The sequence below is a fragment of the Balaenoptera ricei genome, chromosome 2 (genome assembly GCF_028023285.1).
Source record: "Balaenoptera ricei isolate mBalRic1 chromosome 2, mBalRic1.hap2, whole genome shotgun sequence".
NCBI lineage: Eukaryota > Metazoa > Chordata > Mammalia > Artiodactyla > Balaenopteridae > Balaenoptera > Balaenoptera ricei.
In genome coordinates, this window is record NC_082640.1 from 63,498,416 (window position 1) to 63,514,057 (window position 15,642).

The 15,642-nt window shown below is 37.4% G+C and overlaps 3 protein-coding genes across 4 annotated transcripts in view; 2 read left to right on the forward strand and 1 right to left on the reverse strand.

Moving 5' to 3' along the window:
• Positions 1-15,642, reverse strand: part of REC114 (REC114 meiotic recombination protein) — a 110,573-nt gene that overhangs the window by 67,083 nt on the left and 27,848 nt on the right. For both annotated transcript variants that reach the window (XM_059912795.1, XM_059912794.1), the window contains exon 2: positions 8,054-8,143. In XM_059912795.1, coding sequence (XP_059768778.1) covers positions 8,054-8,143 — 90 coding nt within the window. The remainder of the gene's footprint in view (positions 1-8,053; positions 8,144-15,642) is intronic.
• On the forward strand, positions 835-2,686 carry LOC132360393 (eukaryotic translation initiation factor 5-like). The gene is given in 3 exon segments (XM_059915462.1): positions 835-1,666; positions 2,033-2,207; positions 2,209-2,686. Coding segments are annotated over 3 exon segments (1,305 nt in total). The 5' UTR covers positions 835-938; the 3' UTR covers positions 2,611-2,686.
• On the forward strand, positions 12,093-12,474 carry LOC132360394 (small ubiquitin-related modifier 1-like). Its single transcript, XM_059915463.1, has one exon. The coding sequence runs from the start codon at positions 12,149-12,151 to the stop codon at positions 12,452-12,454; it is 306 nt and encodes a 101-aa protein (XP_059771446.1). The 5' UTR covers positions 12,093-12,148; the 3' UTR covers positions 12,455-12,474.

Consider the following 15,642-nt stretch of genomic DNA (forward strand, 5'->3'; position numbering starts at 1 on the left):
GTTCTGGAGGTCAGAAGTCTGAAACCAAAGTGTCCGTAAGGCCAGACTCCCCCTGCTGTTTCTAGCAAAGAGTCCTTCTTTGTCTCTTCAAGCTTCTGGTGGTTGCTGGCAATACTTGACTTTCCACGGCTTGTAGACACATCACTCTGATTTCTGCCTCCCTCTTCACATGCCTTCTCCCATGTGTGTCTGTGTATCTCTGTATCTCTCTTCTTATAAAAATACCAGCCATTGGATGTAAGGACCACCCTAAGTGGTCCAGTGTGACCTCATCTTACTAATTAAGATCCCATTTCCAAATGATGTCACATTTGGAGGTTCTGGATGGACATGAGTTCTGGGGGACCCTATTCAACCTAGTACAGCTTCCTTCTTTACTTACTTTTCTTCTGCCCTCACTCTTACTGCCCTGGGGTTATACTTCTTCCTAATAAAGCATCAGCACGCAAGCTTGCTTTCAGGTTTTCCTTTCTAGGGAAACTGGAGTAAGAAAACAACCATATTCCAGACAGCGAGAACATTCCAGAGGTCGCCAGGCCCTGGGTGCGGAAGGGTGTGGACCCCAGACGTCGCTGGGACAGCCCGTCCCTGCTGCTTGGCGGTGCCTGGCCCGGCCGCTGCTCACTGTGCTGCCTCCGCCGCGCTCCTCGGACACGGGTTTGCACGTACTTCACTTCATCCCAGTCCCGGGACAGCAACGTTGGGTTTATGTCTTTATTTGATGAAAACGAGCTGTTGTGCAGCCATTGGTACCTGTATTGGGGAAACACAGCATACAAGCAAGAAGCTTACAGCCTCAGTGGCAAAAAATTTTTCATGTCAGAGACTGAGAACTCCTGCAGTCGTTTATGTTATCCCTTCTTCTCCAGACAGAGGATATCAAAAAGTTGCAATCAAAGATCTCATCATCTTATTGATAAAGCCACTAATGAGCCAAAATGTCTGTCAACGTCAACCGCAGCGTGTCAGACCAGTTCTATCGCTACAAGATGCCCCGTCTGATTGCCAAGGTTGAGGGCAAAGGAAATGGAATCAAGACAATTATAGTCAACATGGTTGACATAGCCAAAGCGCTTAATTGGCCTCCAACGTATCCCACCAAATATTTTGGTTGTGAACTGGGAGCACAGACCCAGTTTGACGTTAAGAATGACCGTTATATTGTCAGTGGATCTCATGAGGCGAATAAGCTGCAAGGCATGTTGGATGGATTCATTAAAAAATTTGTTCTCTGTCCTGAGTGTGAGAATCCCGAAATGGATGTGCATGTCAATCCAAAGAAGCAAACAACAGGTAATTCTTGTAAAGCCCGTGGCTACCGAGGCATGCTTGACACACATCATAAACTCTGCATGTTCATTCTCAAAATCCCACCTGAGAATAGTGACAATGGTTCAGGAAAGAAAGAAAAGGAAAAGAAAACTAGAAAGGGCAAAGACAAGGAAAATGGCTCCGTGTCCAGCAGTGAGACACCACCACCACCACCACCACCCAATGAAATCAGTCCTCCTCCACATGCTGTGGAAGAAGAGGAAGATGATGACTGGGGGGAGGATACAACAGAGGAAGCTCAAAGGTGAAGAATGGATGAAATCAGTGACCACACAAAAGTTTTAACCCTCAGTGATGATTTGGAAAGGACTGTTGAAGAGCGTGTCAATAACCTGTTTTTTTTTAATTTATTTATTTTATTTATTCTATTTTTGGCTGCGTTGGGTCTTCGTTGTGGCACACGGGCTTTCTCTAGTTGTGGTGAGTGGGGGCTCCTCTTCCTTGTGGTGTGCGGGCTTCTCATTGCAGTGGCTTCTCTTGTTGCGGCGCACGGGCTCTAGGCGCGCGGGCTTCAGTAGTTGTGGCATGCGGGCTCTAGAGCGCAGGCACAGTAGTTGTGGCTCGCGGGCTCTAGAACGCAGGCTCAGTAGTTGTGGCGCATGGGCTTAGTGGCTTCGCGGCATGTGGGATCTTCCCGGACCAGGGCTCAAACCCGTGTCCCCTGCATTGGCAGGCAGATTCTTAACCACTGCGCCACGAGGGAAGCCCTCCTGTTTGATTTTGTTAAGAAAAAGAAAGAAGAAGGTAGTATTGACTCATCTGACAAAGAAATTGTAGCTGAAGCAGAAAGACTGGATGTAAAAGCCATGGGCCCTCTTATTTTGACTGAAGTTCTTTTTAATAAGAACATTAGAGAACAAATTAAGAAATACAGGGCACCATTTCTTACAATTTTGTCACAACAAAAAAGCTCAACGGTACCTTCTTCATTGTTTGGAGTGTGTGGTAGCAATGCACCAAGCTCAGCTCATCTCCAAGATTCCACATAGCTTGAAGGAGATGTATTATGCAGACCTTTTGGAGGAAGAAGCCATCCTTAGCTGGTCAGAAAAGGCCTCTAAGAAATATGTTTCAAAAGAACTTGCCAAAGAGATTCGTGTCAAAGTGGAACCTTTTATAAAATGGTTGAAGGAAGCAGAGGAAGAATCTTGTGCTGGTGAAGAAGATGATAAAGATGAGAATATTGAGGTGGTGTATTCAAAAACTGCCAGTGTACTGAAAGTTGAAGCTGTAAAGTCTGACAACAAGGACGATGACATTGATATTGATGCCATTTAAAGGGGTGGGTGCAGCCCAGCATAACAGTTTAATACTGAGAATCTTTCTGCATCATCAGCCAGAAGTGCAACATGTATGTGCAAAAGCTAAAATGGCTTAACATCATGCTACACTTTCTACTAAAAATGTGTTGCTGTGAGTGGTCTGTATTTAAACCCAAGAAGACATCTAGGGAATCCATACACATATCAGTGAGCAGATATGTGTGCTTATTTACAGCATGTTTCTTTTTGAAAAATTAGTGGTGGACACATTTGGATCACATTTATATAGTTATAAAAATAAAGATTTGATTTTGCTCGCTCTTCAGATTTTTGGCTCTGAATGACTTAAGTAAGCTGAAATAATTGGCTCGTTTAAAAAATGTTGCATCATCATTTAACCTGATAGGATTATTGGAGCCTGTTAGATATTGTCAGGTGCTGAGACTATAAAGAGGTCTCAGCAGAATGTGAACATAAACTTACTTATAAATACCTTACTCAGTCATTAAGAAATGTAGTACTTTTAAGCCTTATTTCTAGTCCCTCAGATTGGCATGTGGTAATGTACATTCTTCCCATGCCAAGGGGGACTGATAATCAAATGACAGTGCAACATCTTTACCTTACTGAGAAGTTAAAATGACCTGAGTGTCCTATAAATAAAATTTTAAGAACAGGTTTTGAAACTTGAATTGTGTTTTTTTCATTTCTTCTATACTTGCCCCAAATTGTAGTCTTTGAAGTCATGTGCACTTGCACGTTGGATGAGCCAGGGGAATTATTACATTAACATATAACATTTTATTATGTGTATGTAGCTCTTGCTTTTATACTGAGAGAAAACTGAAACTTTGGGGAGTGATTAAATAGTAAGCTCTACGATTTTATTTGGGGGAAGCAGGAAAAGGCACACTTAATCTCTAGCAAACACTGAGCATAATTTTTCAGCATTTACTCTCGATTCAAATTACAATTTCAAAATATTTAGACATACTGTATCTTTTGTTCAGTGTGGATTTTTCCCCTGACAGACTATGGTTCTTTGATGACTTTTGCATCTGGACGCATAGCTTATGCTTTTCAGGTTTTCATTGCTATCTTGCCAAAATAAGTGTTAACTATGTCTCAAATCCCCCCCCACACCCCCCAAAATGTCTTATTTTTTAAAAAAGCTAAAAGCATACTTCTAAGAGCCTATATTTTGGTGTAAGACTTGGGGTGTTTTTTATTTTCACACTGAATATTGTGAGATACCCAGGAAGTCTGTGATGATGGCAACGGAAAGCATGTGCCTAGGGCCTGACCCAGCCCATCCTGGGCTTTAGATTTGGAAATAACTTCCTTGTGATGTGCTTGCCCAATCTGCTGATGTAAACTCCCTTGATAGACGGGCTTATGACTACATCTGAGAAATCATCTTGAATATACAAATTTACACAAAAAGTACACTGTGGGAATCAAAATGCACGGAGTGAATTTTTTGGGGAGCATGGCTTATTATCATTCACCTCTTTCTTTGTGATCCATCTCACAGATTACAATGAGACCTTAACAAATGTATGTAAGTTTTTTTCACACTGAAATTATATAAACATTTGGTATAATAAAAAATAAATAAAGAGTTTAAAGAAGATTTTTAAAAATATTACTCAAGTTATATATGTATACACAACACGCACCAAATTGTAGGGCTACAATATTTCTCAACAGTGATGTCTTGGAATTTGATAAACTTGGTTTTGTTACCGCAGTGCAAAAAATCATTCCATGTATGATACCAAGTTTGTAACAACATCTATCATTGGTGCAAAAGAATGGAGCAGAGACAAGGAACAGGGTGGGCCCCTATGTCTGAGGAAGCCAAACTGCATTAATGTCACCATTCAGCAAAGACCCATGATACTGACAAGGACAATTAACTATGTGCTAGGCATCCGTCAGTCCACCATCTGGGATTCTACATTCGAAGTTGAACAACAAATCTTACCTCTTGGCAGCTGATAAAAGCCCTAACAGTGGCAGATAAAGCACAACTGTACAAGTAGTGCTACAATTTTAAAAGTCACAAGGAATGCAAAGATGACTTTACAGGTCATCTCACATTCAGATAAGGCTATCTTCCACTAGAGTGGAAAGATGAATCATCACAATACACAACTGTGGGATGCTGCCATATTATAACAGAATGTGTAAGGGATTCACCAAAAATTCATGTCTTTTAAATATATTTGACCTATTTGTTTATTACTGTTTCTCCCCACTAAAATGATGACACTCCATGATGACAGGGATTTTTGTCTTTGCTGTTCACTGCTATATCCTTAGCACCTAGTACAATGCCAAGCATACAGTAATTGTTAAGTGAATAAATTATGCCTACGTAGATATTCAGTAAATATTTGTACAAATTCATTATGTCAATGTAAATGATGTAATAACCTTCTCTTACATTTCCTTTCTTGTATAATTTCTCTGATTGGAAGTTAATAATTGTCTTGTTTCTTTATTCATTTTGTTTCTAAATACCAATCCAAACATAAACTTTCAATCTACAAATATAAATGCTATAGAGGATGTGGAGAAAAGGGAACCCTCCTACACTGTTGGTGAGAATATAAACTGGTGCAGCCACTATGGAAAACAGTATGGAGCTTCCTTAAAAAACTAAAAATAGAGTTACTATTATTATCCAGCAATCCCACTCCTGGGCATATATCCAGAAAAGACAAAAATTCTAATTTGAAAAGATACATGCACCCCAATGTTCACAGCAGCACTATTCACAATAACCAAGACATGGAAGCAATCTAAATGTCCATCGACAGATGAATGGATAAAGAAGAGGTGGTATGTACAATGGAATATTACTCGGCCATAAAAAGAATGAAATTTTGCCATTTGCAGCAACATGAACAGACCTAGAGAATATCATACTAAGTGAAGTCAGACAGAGAAAAACAAATATTATATGATATCACTTATATGTGGAATCTAAAAAATAATACAAATGAATTTATTCACAAAACAGAAACAGACTAACGGACATAGAAAACAAACTTATGGTTACCAAAGGTGAAGGGGGAGGGGAGGATAAATTAGGAGTATGAGATTAACATAGACACACTACCATATTTAAAACAGATAAGCAATAAGGATTTACTGTATAGCACAGGGAATTATACTCAATATCTTGTAATAACCTATAATGGAAAATAATCTGAAAATATGTGTGTGTGTATATATATATTTATTATATATATATATATATATATTTATATATATATATATATAAAACTGAATCACTTTGCCATACACCTGAAACTAACACAATATTGTAAGTCAACTATACTTCAATTAAAAAAATGAACTTTCAAGCAAGGAGATTCTTATTTCTCCTTTATATATTTCTTCATTCCAAAAGTTTCCTACAATATGTGTGTGTTTACGTATATTCAGAATAAAGAATGTATGCATTTTTATAAAATTAGAGCTTTTGGAAAACAAGGTTTAAAATGTTAATAAATGCATATCTATCAATAATTATCTTAAATGTCAATGGACTAAGTGTTCCAATCAAAAGACACAGAGTGGCAGGTTGGATAATAAAACAAGAGCCTACAATATGCTGCCTACAAGAGACCCACTTTAGGGCGAAGGAAACACATAGATTGAAAGTGAGGGGATGGAAAAAGATATTTCATGCAAATGGAAATGACAAGAAAGCAGGGGTAGCAATACTCATATCAGACAAAACATACTTTAAAACAAAGGCCGTTTAAAGACTTAAACATAAGACATGACACCATAAAACTCCTAGAAGAGAGCATAGGCAAAACATTCTCTGACATAAATTGTAGCAATATTTTCTTAGGTCAGTCTCCCAAGGCAATAGAAATAAAAACAAAAATAAACAAATGGGACCTAATCAAATTTGCAAGCTTTTGCACAGCAAAGGAAACGATAAAAAAAACCCAAAAAGACAACCTATGGAATGGGAGAAAATATTTGCAAATGACACAACTGACAAGGGCTTAATCTCCAAAATATACAAACAGCTAATACAACTCGACAACAAAAAAAACAAACAACCCAGTCGAAAAATGGGCAGAAGACCTTAATAGACATTTCTCCAAAGAAGACATACAGATGGCCAGTAGACACATGAAAAGATGCTCAACATCACTAATTATTAGAGAAATGCAAATCAAAACTACAGTGAGGTACCTCACACCGGTCAGAATGGCCATCATTAAAAAGTCTACAAATGAAAAATGCTGGAGAGGGTGTGGACAAAAGGGAACCCTCTTACACTGTTGGTGGGCATGTAAGTTGGTGCATCCACTATGGAAAACAGTATGGAGGTTCCTCAGAAAACTAAAAATAGAACTACCATATGATCCAGCAATCCCACTCCTGGGCATACACCTGGACAAAACTCTAATTCAAAAAGATGCATGTACCCCTATGTTCATAGCAGCACTATTCACAACAGCCAAGACATGGAAACAACCTAAATATCCATCGACAGCTGAATGGATAAAGAAGATGTGGTATATATACACACACACACACAACAGAATACTACTCAGCCATAAAAAACAATGAAATTTTGCCATTTGCAGCAACATGGATGAACCTAGAGATTATCATACTAAGTGAAGTAAATCAGACAAATATCATATGATCACTTATATGTGGAATCTAAAATATGATACAAATGAACTTATTTACAAAACAGAAACAGACTCACAGACATAGAAAACAAACTCATGGTAACCAAAGAGGAAATGTGAGGGGATAAATAAGGAGTTTGGGATTAGCAGATACAAACTACTGTATATAAAATAAACAATACGGATTTACTGTACAGCACAGGGAATTATATTAAATATCTTATAATAACCTATAATGGAAAAGAATATGAAAAAGAACATGTATATATATGTGCAACTGAATCACTCTGCTGTACACCAGAAACTAACACAACCTTGTAAATCAACTATACTTTAATAAAAAATAAAATAAAATAAAATTAGAGTTTTATAGAGGACTCTATCAATTGATAATAGCATGCTTCAAGTTTTCTTTTAGCTATTTTCTCAAATCTATCCCTCTACATATGCTCTTTATTCTATCCGGAAAACCCACACCCATCTCTCTATAAATCTAACCTGTCTTCAACCCAATCTCCCCAACGAAGAATCCTTTATAACACCGATTAATCTCAATCCTTTGATCCACTTTGACTCCCAACAAAACCCTAAACCCCTTTAGGGCAGGAAATATTCATTATGTTTTTTTATTTCCCACTGTTATAGAACATTCAATAAATGCTTAATTTGTTGAATTTGTTAATTTGATGAATTTCAATGAGACTGGAGAACCTTGAGGATACAAAATTAATGTAAAGCTACAAAGATAAACATACCTACATATTAAACTATACGCATAAAACCTACCAACAGTGTCTGTCCTTGGGAAATGAAGAAATGACCCGATATAACTATGGTGAGAACAAGATGCCCAGATTCTTCACTGGAGTCAAAAACCTTGAAAAAGAGAGAAATGTGTATAAGACATTTCTGTAATACTAATAAACTTATAACCAAACTATCTTCTCACACTGATCTTCCCACTCTGAATGTTCCCTTTCCCTCATTTAATCCGTAATCATTCCCCTATAGTTTCAAGTTTTCCTCATATAAGGGTTAACAGCCAGGCTTTTATAAAATATAACTAAAACCAATATTTTGAAACAACAACAGTAAATGAAGAATCAAGAGACATGGGGCCTGAGCCAACCACTTTTGAATTACATTTTAATAAACCATGAATTATCTGTGAGCCTCAGTTTCCTTTCTGTAAAATGGGGATAATGCTTTACAGGTTGTTGTCAGACTACAGAGTCAGTTTCTTTAGCCACATAATCCATTTTTCACAACCCCTCAAAACTTGGTGTTTCCTCTGGATGAGCCTTAATTTGTAATGTCACTCTTAAAAATAGGGTGCCCCAAACTGACCATAATATTCTTGGTGTGATCCAATTATCTCCATTACTTGCAGTAATGAAGCCTACAATTACATTTATCTTTTGAGGGGGTAGTCCCATTGAAGAGTGATCTTACATCAGTAAAACCCCCTGAAACTTCATCACCTCTGTTGGTAAATCATACTTTTACTTTCTGCATCTGAACCTAAACATAAGACCTTGCATTTACCCCATTATATTTTATCTTGTTAGATTTGGTCTACAGTTGTGGTGGGGAGTTGAGGCAATTAAAGCAAAATGTCAAGGAGGTCATGACTCATAGATATTTAAGAGTGGGATTTGGGTCTTAAGTGACTACACTGTATAGGTGTCTTTAATATCATTGATAAACACGGTAAAGGTAAACATCCTTGTATAAACAATAGGATGAAATTATAGATTCATCTTAATGCTCAAAGCTCAAAATAATTAATACTACCTAACTCAAGTATACCGTTATAAGGTTACTGCATTCTATTAAGAAATAATGTTCTATCTTATAGTTCCATATGTGGGGTTTGAAGCTTCACTGCTATATTTAAACTCAAGATTTCCTACTGAGTTTTCTCTAATTCACTTTAAATTCCAAACTTAAAAATCGAATAACATTTTAGATGTCAAGGTGGGCATGCTAAACCCTGCATTATTTCTTTCAGTGGTTGTTATTCATCCTCTTTCCCAATATTAGGAATTCAGTTATTTGTACAACGCTCTTCCCATTATAGTTTAAATAGATTATCTTGTATGCTTCATGACCACTTAAAACCTCAAGAATAGCTAGGAACGAAGCATAGCTATTGAAACTGGAGTCTGTTAAGCAAATTCTTTGGGAGGCAATATTCTAACATAACAGTTTAACTTTTTTTTTTTTTTTAGAGATATAACATATATCCCCAAAAGTGTCCAACACTCAAATGAACAGTTCAATGAGTGATGACAAAGTAAACACACAATCACCACTCAGATAAAAAAACAGAAGCCTTCCAGAAGGTACCCTAGTGCTATCTCCCAATCACTATCTGCTCCCTCCTCCAATATCCATCCTGACTTCTAACACCATAGTTTAGTTTTATTTATATGAATGGAATCATACAGAATTCTTTTATGTCTGGCTTCATCAATGTTGTTGCATATACCTCAGTTCATTCGTTATCATTACTGTAGAATACCATTCTATGATTATACCACAATTTATTTTTTCATTCTTTTGTTGATGAATATTGTTTTCCAGTTTAAATCTACTGCAAATAATGCTGTTATGAACATTCTTATATATGTCTCTTGTTGGGTAGAAACACTCGTTATGGAGATGCCAATTCTTTCCAAATAATTTTATTGTTTTTTCTTCCCTGCCCTCCAAACTTTTACATCTTATTTATTTTTTTTTTTGGCCGCACTGCACGGCATGTGGGATCTTAGCTCCTCGAGCAGTTGGAAGTGCAGAGTCTTAGCCAGTGGACCACTAGGGAAGTCCCCAAACTTTTACATCTAATTGACCACTCAACATCTCTACTTCAAGGTCTAATAGTCATCTCAAAATTAGCAGCCCCTAACTTGAAGTCCAAACCTTCCCATTCATTCATTCATTGAATATTTACAAAGTGTCGAGCAAGTGGCACCTGTTGCCTGTCACCAGGTGTAGAAGTCCAAACACTTCTGCTCACTATATCTTGGTACTGGAGTCACCATGGAAAACAACACAGTCAAGCAGTGGAGGGAACAGCACTTGACTCACACAGAGAAGAAACAGAGCAAGACCAGTATCAGTACTGGGGCCTGGTTCCCCCATGGCCCGCAGGGGGCACCTAGGCAGCCATGCAGGGCAGCTGGCCTGCACTCGCCCCTCATGGCTACAGCACAGTGACTCCTCCTTCTCCCCCCAGGGGACAGATACAACAATGGGGCTGGCCAGGTGCCATATGACGCTTAAGCAGAACACAGGAGCACAGGCTGTGAGGACTCTATTTCTTGTTAAGTAAGCGTTCCAGGCCCAAGGCCCATTCTTACAGCCAAGACAGGGGGTTGCAAGACTGCATGCCCAAGACTGCCTTTCATGACACAAAGCACCTACCATGGACCAGGCTGTTGTAGGCTTTTGACTCCCACAGTTTTCCCATCTCAGAATATAATTCTATCTTTCCATTTCGTTAGGCCAAACTGTGGAATCATTCTTGAATCCTCTACTTTTTGCATACACATATCCATCAGCAAATCCTTCAAAATATGCAGGATCTAACCACTTCTCACAGGTCTGGTCTGAGTTGGCATCATCTCTAGTGGGATTATTATAATAACCTCCTAACTGGCTTTCTAGTTTCTGTTCTTGCTCCCCTTTTCCAACACAATTTATTCTCAATACAGTAACCAGAGTGATCCTTTTAAAACCTAAGTCACGTCATGTCATTTCCAGCTCAAAGCCCTAGAGCAGCTTTCCATCTCATTCAGAGACTCATGCAAGGTGTTCCACAATCCATTACCTCTCTGCTCTCATCGCCCCTTTGGCCACTCTGCTCCAGCCGCACTGGCCTCTGCTGCTCCTTGAACCTACAAGGCACATTCATGATTATAAAACTCAGGGCTTCTCTATCTGAAATTGTCTTCTCCTAGATCTACATGACTCACTCCTTGATCTTTTTCAGGTCTTTGCTTAAATGTCATATGCTTAAATGTCACCTTTCCTGACCATCCTAGTGAAAACTGCCACCAGCTCCCTGCCCCATTACCCAGACCAGATAGTTCCTATTCCCTTTTCCAATTTTGTTTCTTTATATTTACTTATTTATCTGTCTACATATCTTCTTTAAAAGAAGATTGATGTAAGGGATTAAAAACAACACTCAAAGAATCCAAAAGAAGAACAGAATATAAAGGGAAGAACAGGTGGGATAAACACAAGACAAATAGCAAGATTACAGACTTACACCTAACCCTTTCAATGATCACATTAAATGTAAATGGCCTTAATCAGGATTAATTTTGCTTCTCAGCTACCCATTTTCTCTTCATTATTTTTCAGTGAGAATACATGAAAAATTACTAAGAATCCTTTTCTCTTTCCTTATTTATTCTTTACACCCTTCCTGCTCTTTTTTTCACCCTCTAAAGAGATTTTTTTAAATAAATTTATTTTATTTAAAAATTTATTTATTTTATTTAAATTATTTTATTTTAAAAAAATGTAAATGGCTTAAACATCCCAATGAAAGGCAATCTGACAACAGGATGAGAAGACAAGGCACAACTATATATAAATATAAAAATATGAACAGGTGAAAACAAAAGGGTGAGAAAAATATATACCATGCTAATACTAGTCAAAAGAAAGCTGGAATAGCTATTAATTTTAGGCAAGACTACCAAAAGGTATAAAGAAGGTCATTTCATAATGACAAGGCGTTAATCAAGAGACATAATTATCCTAAACATTCACGCCCCCAATAAGAGCTGAAAAATACATGAAGCAGGCAAGGTTCTGCCTACCCAAGGCCGCTGCTGTGCGGAGACCCCGGGGGAAGCCACCGTCACCATGTCTGACCAGGAGGCAAAACTTTCAACTGAGGACTTGGGGGATAAGAAGGAAGGAGAATATATTAAACTCAAAGTCACAGGACAGGAGAGCAGTGAGATTTACTTCAAAGTGAAAATGACAACACATCTCAAGAAACTCAAAGAATCACACTGTCAAAGACAGGAAGTTCCCATGAATTCACCCAGGTTTCTCTTTGAAGGTCAGAGAATTGCTGATAATCATACTCCAAAAGAACTGGGAATAGAGGGAGAAGATGTGATTGAAGTTTATCAGGAACAAACAGGGGGTCATTCAACAGTTTAGATATTTTTATTTTTTTTATTTTCCCTAATTCTTTATTTTTAAAAATAGTTCTTTTGTAATGTGATGTTCAAAACAGAATTGAAAACTGGCATCTTTTTAAAACATCTGGTAATTTGCATTCTAGTGTCGATTATTCATTATTGTTTGTTTTCACTGTGCTGATTTTTGGTGATCAAACCTCAGCCCCCTTCATATTGTCGTCTCCTTTTTAAAAATTACATATGTGCACAGAGAGGCCGCCTTTTCCAGGACTGTGCATTTGCACGCTTGTGATAAATAACAGTGACTAATGCAAGTGTTCATAATGACTTTCCAGCTGGCCCTGAAGTTTTAGCACGTGACTGCTTCACTCTTGGACTATGACTTTCAGCGGCAGATGGAAGTTTTTCAGAGAACTGAACTGTGGAAAAATGACTTTTCCTTAACTTGAAGCTACTTTTAAAATCTGAGGGTCTGGACCAAAAGAAGAGGAATATCAGGTTGGAATCAAGATGACAAAGGTGGTGAGAATAAATGACTAGCTCCAAAGATGGTTTCACTGAAGAGAAAGCATTTTAAGATGAAGGACAAACCTTGTCAGAAGATCCCAGAAAAGTTCTAATTTTCCTTAGCAGTTAAAGTTATTCATGCAGAAGTGTATACAACAGAACACTGCTCTTTTTGACTTTATTTGTACTTTTTGGCCTGGGATATAGGTTTTAAATGGACATCGTCAGTACCAGCTTCATTAAAATAAACAAAATATTTGTAAAAACCATAAAAAATACATGAAGCAATAACTGATAGAGCTGTAAGGAAAAATAGACAAATCCACAATTATAGTCAGATTTCAACACCCCTCTCTCAATAATTGATAAACATAGAAAATCAGCGAGCATATAGTAGACGTGAACAACACTATCAACCAACATGACCTGATTGACATTTATACAACACTCCACTCAATATCAGCAAAATATATATCCTTCTCAAGTGTACACAGAGCACTTACTGAGAGAGACCAAATTCTGGGCCATAAAACAAGTGTTAGTAAATTTTAAAGTATGTTCTCTGAGCACAAATTAAATTAGAAATCAATAACAGAAATATCTCTGAAAAAGTCCCCAAACATTTTGAAACTAAATCATGTACTTCTAAACAACCCATGGGTAAATAAGAAATTAACAGATAAATCAGGAAGTATTTTGAACTGAATGTAATTCACCATGTCAACAAACTAAAAGAGAAAAATCATAGGATCACCTCACTAGATGAAAGAATATACAAAAGGCATTTGACAAAATTCAACATCCATTCCTGAGTACAAAAAAAAAAATCAGCAAACCAGGAATTGAAGGAACTTCAAGCTGATGAAGAGCATCTATGAAAAAACTATAGGTAATATCATATTTAATAGTGAAAGACTGAAAGCTTTCTAAGATAAGGAACAAGACAAGAATGTCACCACTTCTATTCGACACTGTACTGGAGGTTCTAACCACTGTAATTAGGCAAGAAAAAGAAATAAAAAGCCTTTCCTCTCCAGACTGGAAAGGTAGAAGAAAAACTGTCTTAATTCACAGACAACATAATCATTTATATAGAAAATCCAATTTATTTCCCTAGAATAAATGAATTTTAGAAAGACTGCAAGATACAAGATCAATAAATGAAAACTAAATTTATACAAACTAGTAAAGAACAACTGGATTTGGAATTTTAGAAACATCAAAACTTATAATAGCATGAAAAATATGAAATATTCAGAGATAAATATGACAAAAGAAGTGAAAGATCTGCACACTGAAAACTGACAGCAATTTAATACATAGTAAATATAAGGAGAGTTATACTTTGTTCATGGATAGGAAGATTTAATACTGTTAAGATGCTGAGGTAGGCAGAATAATAATCCCCACCCAAAGGTTCCTGTCCTTATCCCTGGAACATATGAATATCTTATCTTACATGGCAAAGGGGACTTTGCAGATGTGATTAAGTTAAGGATCTTGAGACTAGGAGAGTATGCTGGATTATCTAGATGGTCCCAATGGAATCCGAAGGGTCCCTATAAGGGAAAGAAGGAGGCAGAAGAGTCAGAGTCAGAGAAGGAAATGTGACTGCTGGCTTTGAAGATGGAAGGGTGGTACAAGGCAAGGAATTCAGGCAGCCTCTAGAAGCTGGAAAAGGCAAGAAACAGATTCTCCCCTAAAGCCTCCAGAAGGAATGCAGCCCTGCTGACACCTTGATTTTAGCCTCATAAGACCTATTTTAGACTTCTGACCTCCAGAACTGTGTGCAAAGCGTAAACAAGCTAAGTTTGGGTTTTTGTAAGCCACTAAGTTTGTGGCAATTTGTTACAGCAGTAATAATCAAAAATTCTAAATTCTTTTGTAGAAATTAACAAGCTGATTCTACAATTCATGTGGAAATTCATGAAAAGAGACCATATACCAAGCATTTAAGTCATTTAATATTAACAAAGTACTCACTATGTACTGATCTCTCTTATAAATGTTCGGGAAAGAAAAAAAAAAAAAAACGTAGAAGGGAATGTCCCTGACCATGAGCTTCATTGATTCATTTGTTCATTCAACAAATATTTATTGAGCACCTAACAGATGCCAAGCATTTTCTTAGATGGGACACATCACTGAACAAAACATTAGCTGCCCTCATGGAGCTAATGTGGGATGGGATGCAGGGCAAGGGTACAGAAAACTGTAAACAATAAATATAATTAGTGGCACACTAAGGGTGGAATGGTGGGAGCAGTCAACCCTGGTACAGGCAATAAGGGAGTGCTTTGCTGAGAATTTATAAACAATAGTCAAACTGACTAAAAAGCAGCTGCTTTTTATTACTATCATGCGCTAGCAATTCTAATCAATGTCACTGATGAAATACCCCTCCCTGAAAAAAATCTTTTGTTGATCTAAGTTCTAAACAATTGCTATAGTTACTGCTGAGTTTAAATAATACACACGTAAGTTTCAAATTAACAGATTTTTATTATTTATTCTTTAATAAACGTTGTTTTCTACATAGACATTCATTTGGAAAACTCCCAGTTATAAAGCTGGCCCACATACATGCAGACTTAACCACATACATCTGTTTCAAGAGAAGCTCACAAGGCTTTGACATACTTCAAGCTTGCCTAATGCAAAGTTCTTGTCTCAAACCCTTTCTTAGGATGCACTTCACTT